The sequence below is a fragment of the Salmo trutta genome, chromosome 31, assembly GCF_901001165.1.
Source record: "Salmo trutta chromosome 31, fSalTru1.1, whole genome shotgun sequence".
In the NCBI taxonomy this organism is placed as follows: domain Eukaryota; kingdom Metazoa; phylum Chordata; class Actinopteri; order Salmoniformes; family Salmonidae; genus Salmo; species Salmo trutta.
In genome coordinates this window covers 1,334,905-1,345,224 of record NC_042987.1, presented here as the reverse complement: position 1 = coordinate 1,345,224, position 10,320 = coordinate 1,334,905, and the positions used below count along the sequence as shown (strand labels likewise).

The 10,320-nt window shown below is 43.9% G+C and overlaps 1 protein-coding gene across 3 annotated transcripts in view; it reads right to left on the bottom strand.

Moving 5' to 3' along the window:
- Positions 1 to 301: 301 nt before the first annotated feature.
- Positions 302 to 10,320, bottom strand: part of LOC115169303 (ATP-sensitive inward rectifier potassium channel 10) — a 10,923-nt gene continuing 904 nt past the window's right edge. Inside the window, exons 1-6 of one of the 3 annotated variants that reach the window (XM_029724791.1) lie at positions 8,461 to 8,623; positions 5,556 to 5,901; positions 4,438 to 4,649; positions 3,878 to 4,009; positions 1,674 to 1,851; positions 302 to 1,387 (exon numbers count right to left, since the gene is read on the bottom strand). In XM_029724791.1, the coding sequence (XP_029580651.1) occupies positions 984 to 1,387; positions 1,674 to 1,851; positions 3,878 to 4,009; positions 4,438 to 4,649; positions 5,556 to 5,901; positions 8,461 to 8,499 (1,311 nt within the window). In that variant the 5' untranslated portion in view covers positions 8,500 to 8,623 and the 3' untranslated portion in view covers positions 302 to 983. Of the gene's footprint in view, positions 1,388 to 1,673; positions 1,852 to 3,877; positions 4,010 to 4,437; positions 4,650 to 5,555; positions 5,902 to 8,460; positions 8,624 to 10,320 lie in introns of those variants that run through there. The other 2 variants (XM_029724793.1, XM_029724792.1) reach the window with 2 other exon arrangements.

Here is a 10,320-nt window from a genome sequence, read left to right as displayed (position 1 = left end):
ATTGTTAAAATCACAATCATAAAATATGAATAGAAAGCATCATTCAAACGTTTCATCCAGTGTTAAAGTGCTTTTAGTTGGGTTAAAAGCACAAATCTATATACATTCCAGTAATATTAAGTGCTACAAACGCTCCTATGGTGCAAAGGTACTTAATAAAGTGCTAACTGCATTCCCCTGTATCAACAATAACAGATATATCTGGGCAGAAAATGCATACTGACGACTATACACAGCACCTTATAATCATCTTCTCTCGCCTTCTTCATGTCCTGTCAAAGTCCACAACAGGTCTACATTCTTTTTTGTATTGATACATTAGTGTTATCATTTCACCAAAGTGCTTTAAGCTAGCATATTCTACAGTACATTGGCACGCACCAATAACAAATAACAAAATCATAAAACATTCTAAAGTGTTACATATTTGTATGTTTTTACAGTGTATTTATGGACGGATGTCCAGTACGTTGGCAGAGAAGCATCAGTACAAAGTCTGAATCCCAAATGGCACCCTATTCCCTATATAGTGCACTACTTTTGACCAGGGCCCGTAGGGGATATAAATGGAATAGGGTGCCATTTGCGATCCATCCTAAGCATTCAAAGCCTTTCCAGGGGCTTCCCCCTCTCCAGCCATAACACACTTTGCCCCTCTATATTTCTATACGTACCAATTTCATGTAAATAAACAACAAGCAATGAATTAATCATTTGAATATTTGTAGTAAACTGTAACAGACCCTGCTTAGAATCCAGTGTATGCCAGATCTAGGTTCATATACTATTTACATCTTTCAAATATTTTGAGTTTGCTTTAGTCTTACTGAAGTGCCAGATGGGCAGGGTTTGCGGTTTCTGGACTATTCTATTGGTTCCATTAAGCCAGGCAAAGCTCAATCAAGTACTGACAAAAGTATTTGAAATGATTTCCAATAGTATTTGAACCCAGGTCTGGTGTATGCGTCTCAGTGTGTAGGCTCTCAGACATTGCTGATGCGGACACTGAGAGGGCTACTGTCTCTGACCCTCCCTCTCCCTTCCTCTCCTCTCTCCCTGTAGCTCTGCTCCAATCGGATCTTCTCCGGGTCAGTCCCCTCCACCCCCCCACCTCCTCCTCCCCCGTTGCCATGGTAGCTCTGTGGGCGGGATGTTTTGAAGAGGGGCGTGGTCTTGGTTTTGGCCACTTTGTCGAAGAAGGCAAAGTCGGCCACGTACTTCCCTGAGGGGGAGAGGGAGACCACAGGGGGGAACTCATACCCCCACAGGATCTCGTCAGGCAGGTAGGAGGTACGCACCTGGCAGGTGGCTGAGGTGGGCTCTACCGTGGCACTCATGATAACCAGCAGCTCAAAGTCCGCCAGCTCAGGATCTGTCCATCCCCCGCCTGAGGAGAGAGAGAGAGAGAGAGAGAGAGAGAGAGAGAGAGAGAGAGAGAGAGAGAGAGAGAGAGAGAGAGAGAGAGAGGACACAAATATCTCAAATTAAAGGCCCTGTCACACACACAAACACACAGATCCATTCCCGTAGTTCTAGGCTGGTCCCAAATGGCACTCTATTCCCTATACAGTGCACTGCTTTTGACCTGGTCAAAAGTAGTGCACTATATAGGGTATAAGGTGCCATTTGGGATGCACACACAGATCCATTCCCACAGTAATAACCAGGCGTACCCTTGGCGGCCCAGGCCCTGAGCGGGCTGTTGTCGTCTATGATGTGGTAAAATGTGAGGGGGAGGATGAGGAAGGGGCTGTCGCTGGACGTGTCCACCTGGAAGGGAACGTTCCTCTGGTCCAGACGCACCGTCTCCCCCTCCTTAGTATGAGATGTCTGCAGCAGCTTCCCCGTCACCTAGGGGACGCACACAATCCCTAGGGCAGGTGTTTTCAAACTGAGGTCTGCGGACGCCCGGGGTTCCACAAGGGGGTGCCAGGGGGTCCGTGGAAAATGCATTTTTTTCTTATTTTTTTTACGCTAAATTAAATTTAGTTTTTTTATAATACCTACAGAACATTTGTTTGGTAAAATATTGATCAATCTTCATATCTTTCCTATCCACCCCCAATGGCAATTACATTTTTTTGATCAGTATACAAATAACCTTTGCATTTTCCTGTCTCACTCTGCCCTGGGGCCCCGACCTCCAGGGGGCCCCAACTAATATTATTATTATTTCCGGCAGCAGGGTGCAAAGGCCCCCAAACAAATCTCTAGCCCCAAAAGGCTAGAGCAGGCCCTGCTCAGATAGCATATACGTGTAAAATAGTAGGACATTTGCTTTAAAACTACACCATTTTCTCTCAGACTCATGTCCTCACCCAGGGGCTCATAATATTTGGGGTCCTTGACATTAAAACGTTTGAAAACCCCTGCCCTAAGGGGTCACGTTTGGTTTTAGAGGGGATCAACTCTCCTCATATTTTTCTTCGTCTTCATTATTCAGACAGGTTGTAAAAGAGAAAGCTATGTGGGATAGATCCTTTGCCAAGATAATCCATCCACTTGACAGGTGTGTCATAGCAAGAAGCGGTTTAAACAGCATGATCATTACACAGGTGCACCTTGTTCTGGGGACAATAAAAGGCCACTCTAAAATGTGCAGTTTTGTCACACAACACAATGACACAGAGGTCTCAATGTTTTGAGGGAGCATGCAATTGGCATGCTTACTGCAGGAGCTGTTGCCAGAGAATTGTATTTCTCTACCGTAAGCCACCTCCAATATCATTTTAGAGAATTTGGCAATACTGTACTTCCAACCAGCCTCACAAACGCAGACCACGTGTAACAACGCCAGCCCAGGACCTCCACATCTGGCTTCTTCACCTGCGGGATCATCTGAGAACAGCCACCTGGACAGCTGATGAAACTGTGGGTTTGCACAAGCAAAGAATTTCTGCACAACCTGTCAGAAACCATTTCAGGGAAGCTCATCCGCTTGCTCGTCATCCTCACCAGGGTCTTGACCTGACTGCAGTTTGGAGACGTAACCAACCTCAGTGGGCAAAAGCTCACCTTCGATGGCCACTGGCACGCTGGGGAAGTGTGCTCTTCATGGATGAATCCCGGTTTTAACTGTACCGGGCAGATGACTGGCAGCAGGTATGGCGTCATTTGGGCGAACGGTTTGTTGATGTCAATGTTGTAAACAGAGTGTCCCATGGTGGTGGTGGGGTTATGTTATGGGCAGGCATAAGTTACGGACAACGAACAGAATTGCATTTTGCCGATGGCAATTTGAATACACAGAGATAACATGAAGAGATCCTAAGGTCCATTGCTGTGCCATTCATCTGCCGCCATCACCTCATGTTTCATCATGATCATGCACGGACGGCCCCATGTCGCAAGGATCTGTACACAATTCCTGGAAGCTGAAAATGTCCCAGTTCTTCTATGGCCTGCATACTCGCCAGACATGTCACCCATTGAGCACGTTTGGGATGCTCCGGATCGACATGTACGACAGTGGGTTCCAGTTCCCGCCAATATCCAGCAACTTTTAAGAGGAGTGGGACAACATTCCACAGGCCACAATCAACAGCCTGATCAGCTCTATGTGAAGGAGATTTATTGCGCTGCATGAGGCAAATGGTGGTCACACCAAATACTGACTGGTTTTCTGATCCACGGCCCTACCTTTTCTCTAAGGTATACGTGACCAATAGATGCATATACTGTATGTATTCCCAATCATGTAAAATCCATAGATTAGTGCCAAATGAATGTATTTCAATTGACTGATTTCCTAATATGAACTGTAACTCAGTAAAAAAAAAAGATATATTGCATGTTGCATTCATATTTTTGTTCAGTGTACTTTACACTTGCTGTTGAACACACACACACACACACACACACACAGTTGAGCAGTTACCTGGCACCCCAGCAGCAGGCTCTTCCGCATGTTGGCCACTCGGATCATGAGGCAGGGTCGGCCTTCGTGACTGGACACCACGGCGTGCTGGCTAAACTTCACCGTCTCACCTCGCTTCTTTGGCCGAGCCACCTGAGGAAAGCAGTAAAGACTACTGTATCTTGAGTTCAAGTTTGGTGTCAATTCCATTTCAATTTAGTCAATTCAGGAGACATTCAACAATTGAAGTACACATAGAAGTTAATGGGCAATTCAACTGACCGCAACAATGAGTGTATCAGAGATTTCATATAGCGATGATGACCCAAGTGATGTAAGAAGATATAAAGGACAAAACACACCATGCCAACGAACGTTTGAAAGCAGTGGGTGGTCACGCAATCACCAGCTGGGAGTCCATTATTGGTGGCAATTCAAAATGTAGAATAGGCGGGAAAAGAACAGAAAATGACGGCAATGTTCTGTTCAGAAGTGATAGGACGGCCGTCTGCCGCTTTTAACCGTTCATTGGCACGGTGTGTTTTGTCCTCAAGTGCAGTGCTCAGTGAGCCATGCTGTACCTTGGCGAGGAAGGTTCCGGTGATGAAGATCTCCAGCACCATGGTGATGACGAGTTGCAGGATCAGGAGGATGATGGCAGCTGGACATTCCTCTGTGATGCAACGGAAGCCGTAGCCAATGGTGGTCTGGGACTCCAGCGAGAACAGGAATGCCCCAGTCAGCGTCTGCATCTGCAGCACACACGGGGTGTGGTTCGACGGTGGGTTGAACTCTGAGAGGGCCCAGGAGAGAGAGAGAGAGGGAGACAGAGAGAGGAGGGAAAGTGAGAAAGAGGAGAGGAGAGAAGACAGAGAAAGAGAGGAGAGGGAAAGAGTGAGGGAGACGAGAGAGAGAGCAAAGGGAGATTGAGAGGAAGAAAGAGAGAGAGGACAGAGGCCTTTTCTCAGTTAGATGTGCTCAACTCCTGCATCCTCTCTCTGTCCTCTCTGGCCTCCTTTGGAAAAAGGTCAAAGGTAATCGAAGAGAAGCGATGAGGAGAGTGAACGTGGACGAAAATGTGCTTATATGAAATGAGAAGGTCCTTCTCCACACGCAGGTCATTTACAGGGGTGGATCCCAAAATACATGTGTAAAGTGATCAAAACAAATGAAGTTAGTTGTGCAAGCCATTTTGTAGGTATAAAGATAAGTAGCATATCGTTTTCAAAACGTGTGCATGCTTTTCTCTTTCGACAATACAACAGCTGATTCAAAGGGGGGTGTGGCAGATATCAAAACTCTTCTGCTGTAGGATACACTTGTGCTTCCTCGCCACTTAGGGCTATCGAGGAGGGGAGGACCATCTTAACCTTGCCTACTAAAGAATTGACACACTCCTCGACCACTTATTGGTTTCCGGGTCACGGAGGAGAGAGGACGGAGGAGAATAGACAGAGGACGGACTTTTGTCCAAACAAGGCCAGAGAGTGAGAGGAGAGATTGGGAAAGGGGCTCTGGTCAGAAGTAGTGCAGTAACTATATAGGGAGTAAGGTGCCATTTTGGACAGCCAATGTATGTTACACAAAACTTAGTTGGTGGTTTTTGTTAAGTTGTACTGATCTAAAACAACACTGCGACAGCGAATTGTACTGTATTATTGAGGATTTTAAAAAGTCTCCATTCTCTCCACTCTCTCACCCAGCAGATCTCCATGCACTAATGCCACCAGGTACCACAGAACCCCGAACAGGAACCACGTCCCCGTGAAGGTAAGGGTGAAGAGAAAGAACTTCCACCGCCACTGCATATCCAGGAATGTCGTCCAGAGGTCACGCATGTACAGGGCCGACCGCCCGCTGATGTGTTCGATGCGTACGTTACTCCGCCCATCCTTAGACAGAACACGTCTCCGCCTCCTCAAGGTCCCGCCCCCGCCAGATCCCCCGGCGCCCAATAGGGGCTTTAGAACGTCTGTCTGTGTCTGCGAGTGACACACCTTCTGAGGGGAGCAGCTTCGGGAGGAAGGGGGCGTGGCAGATGTCATCTGTCAACGCAACAGGAAGGAAGGAGAGACTGATTAGGTGACGTCTTTGTCACAGTAACAGGGCATGAAATAATAACTGTAAATAAAGTTTAGGCATCCTGTAGTACAAATGTTAACCAGTTAACCAGTGCTATTAAGATTATATTCTCAAATCACACAAGAGCAACAAAAGAGCATTGCAATTAATTAACATTTAGAAAGTCACTCAAACTTTGATAGACAAACATCAAAACCAGTTGTCAGAGTTGAGTCTCAAAATGGCAATGTAGGACTATAAAATGCATCACTGTACTTTCGCATTACTGTTGTAATGCGAAAGTACTGCACTGTAGCCTTTAAGGAATAGGGTGCCATTTGAGGTGCAACTCAGGTTTTTTGTGTCGAGTTAAAAAAAAAATATGCATCTTTTGCTGGAAGATTGCAGAACAGAGGAAGATACAAACTCAACATGACGAGGGACCAAACAAGCACATGCTGTATGACCGCAGATTCCACACACTGTGTGTCCCAAATGGCAACCTATTCCCTCACTAATTTTGACCAGGGCCCTATGAGCTCTTGTCAAAAGTAATACACTATATAGGGAATAGGGTGTCATTTGGGACGAAGACAAAAAGTCCTACACAGTAACAACGTTTCCATCGACAGTTTTTATGCGAGTAAAGTCACACCATATAGAAAAATTCACGACAGCTGGAAGGAAGTTTCGGTACAATTTTATAAAATGGCAACGTTTTTTTTTATGCGCAAATATTGATATAATAACCATCATATCGAAGTAAACTTGGAGTCGCGATGATATGGTGTGTGGTCCTCCCACTACGACTTGGGAAGACATGCAGTTTATTAGGCTACGGATTAAATAAATGATGATGAACTTCACATGGTGGTGAAAGTGCAAGGTGATGAACCTGATGCTCCTTTCCAATAAATATCAAAGATCTTATTCTGGTGACATGATAATCGATGCTTGGTTGCCGTTTGACAAATAAACATATTCTTGCACTTTTGACCATAATAATCTCATCATGTAGGCTATACTCATACTGTATCTGCAAGCTGTTGACTAGAGCGCATGAACCAATATCAGAGTGGGCACATTTGCTATATAACACAAACTGGTTTGTGACAAAGCCATTGAAAATACGATGGAAACCCATTTAACTTGTATGTTTTATTACTATGTCTTTTTTATTCACTCGCAATTTAACTACAAAAGTTATTTTTATGTGCACTATGTCATCACGCACAGACTTTTATCCACAACAAGTCAGTTTGATGGAAACACATCTCTGGTGTGACAATTTGCACTTTATATTTACACGGATTTTAGAATATTCGCATGAAAATCTGTCGCCAATTGGATGGAAACCTAGCTAATGACATTCGCTCACTTACTTCCACAAAGCACGTAGACCAGAAGTTGAACATGGCAAAGAGAAGTGGGAGAGACACAAATGAGAGATAAAATAATTTGATAAGGGAAATGGGAATAAGAAGGAGGTGTAGAATTAGGATGACCAGATTAACATTACTGCATCAAAACAGACAATAGATACAGGGACTCACTTTGTGAGCCGTACAAAAAGGGAAACTGGACCGATTAAATTAAGGCCAATGCTCTGTTAAAAACACTGAGTTTATCTAGATGAAGTAAAAAGAGACGTGACTGTGCTGTTGATTCCAAATAGAGGGCCCTTTAGTGGACAAAGAGTGAACTTCTGTCTAGAAACAGGATATGGTGATAAGAGTTAACAAGGAAGAAGGCCAACATTCCCTTTCTGGTTGCCCTGCACCTTTCAAGCCGTGTTCCTTCTTGAATTAAAAAGGGAATTCACCAACTCCTAGAGGTCAGTGAATGATATAAATTCTTCTTTATTGTTAAAACCAATACCCTTTGGCCCGTAGCATAGCCTTCATCAGGGTTTTAAAGATGGAAAATTAAGGAGGCTTTTATAGGCCTTCCCTTCTTCACTCTCATGCTGGTCTTTCTCTCTCTCTCTCTCTCTCTCACACACACACACACACACACACACACACACACACACACACACACACACACACACACACACACACACACACACACACACACAGTATTCTCCCAAATGTGTGTCATTGATGTTACCAGGCAGTGACTGTAGTCTACGGCAGGAGTATAGTAATAAGACCTTTTAAAATCACATTGACAAAAAAACACAATGTTCTAATGCACATACACGCGACATACACACACAACACACACACACACGAAATTCCAACTAAGTGACGTAAAAAATAAACCCCGAAATAGCTCCGCTACAATGCAGAGTTTTACGTAAGTAATTACTGTTAATTACACATCTCTGGTTATGCAACTCTTTCATAGTTACAATGACAGTATTGAAAACTTTCACCGTGTCCCCCTTCATCCCTCTCTCCCTCTCTCACACACACGCTCTTTCTTTCTCATCCTCCCTTTTTTTCTGAATGTGCAGCCTCTAGGCCTACAACTTGTACACAAGAAGATAACATCTTATTAATAAAAACTTTAACAAAAGAAGAAGCGTAACCAATCAATACCTTTCCAATCGGATGTATTCCATCTCCATGACAACACATCTACTTTTGTACAACGGTATTATTACTGTAATATCAGAATGATCAACTGAATCAAAACTTCTCCCTCTAAACTACAAAGGCGTTTTGCATGTTTTCCCGATCTCCCTCTCCTTTTCCTTTCCCTCTCCTGCTCCCTCTCTCACCCTCTTGCTCTCGCTCCCTTTCTCTCGCTCGCTCGCTCGCTCTCTCCCTCTCTATCTCTCCTCTCTCTCCTGTGTACACAGGAATGCTTTGTTTGGGTCAGAGATGAAAGGAACAAAAGACACCATTGACAAAAACGACTGTCTGTCTGTGTGTGTGTGTGTGTGTGTGTGTGTGTGTGTGTGTGTGTGTGTGTGTGTGTGTGTGTGTGTGTGTGTGTGTGTGTGTGTGTGTGTGCCTGGTGTGTGAAAGGAAAAGAGAGAAAGAGATCTGTGACAAAAGGCCCTCGTTAATATTCCAGAGTGTAGAGTAATCCCCCACAAGTAGATACCGAAACACGCTATTACCCCCACTGTTGCCCCCATTCCCTCTCTCCCTTTCTACCCCCATCTCTCTCTTCCTCGCTTTCTTTCTCTTCCCCGCTCACGCCGTCTCCCTCCCTCTCCATCTCTCTCACACACACACACCAATCGTAGTTCATTGTGTACTAAGGTTGTTGCACAGCATAGAAAGAAGCCGTCATAACATATCGTTAATTACCACCTCAGTTCACACAGATCAGTGCTTCCAGATCCATACTGAATAGTTCCATACAGCTCTAACTTACAGCTGTTCCTCTCATCGCTAGCTACTGGTATTATTGACTAACACGATTCCATCCAGACCACCCTAAAGCTGCTTTTTGACTGTGACACCGGTGTTTCACTGGTGAATTCACCCTGAAGTTATACTAGGGAAATTGTGTTTCCAAAGCTAGGGCTGACACTGAGGACTTGTGAATAGCAGAATCAACAACCTCTGCATAATCAAAATAATTGCTAAGTAGGCCAAACCGATGGCCAAACCATAGAGCTCCACAACCCCTCAGGTTCCACTCTCTGCCCCAGGACCACAATGGAAATAAGTAGTAAAACACTTTTTTGTGTTATCCTCAATTATTGTAAATGCACTGTACCCACATTTGTGGTTGAATTGTGTTTGATATTGTCCAATAAATCAAACCAAATGTCAAAATATATTTTTTTAAATCCATATGCTGTCCTCTGTTCCTTTATTGTTTTGGTTAACTCAGGGATCATTGAAATGGATGCAATTTTACTTCTTTAATTGATTGGCGTCAATTTGAATTGACCCCAAGCCATGCAGTAGACATGTAACATGGTGCAGGAATCCCCGAAACTGTGGTGAAAAGTTGTTTCCCTTATTAGCCTAATCTTTGGTTAACTCTCTGGCACACACCAATTGTCATGTATCACCTCCAAAAAAGAGTACACTACTGTGTGGGTTATTTTTTAAATGATAGGCATTAGGTTGATGTGTATTTGACCATTAACAAACATCTGAAATAAACACCTTTCAGGATGTTAAAGGGTCATGACTTTTGATCAACAGTCATATGTCACTCATCAACTGCAAAACCCTCCCACTGACTCCTCACTAAAAACAGCCAAATTAGAAGTTATGAGATGAGAAGGTGGTCAATGAAAACTAGAAAAATTGATCATGTAAATGTAATATCTCCTCTTCATATTTATTGAGGTATTAATGTAGGCTACTCTGTAAGTCCTTAAGCAACCTTGAAATATTAACTAATAAATACCTGTTGTTTCATTTTCATCTGATAGCATAGTGTTGCAGCAGAATAGGTTTTTTGCTAAAGACAGCTATATACAGGACTAG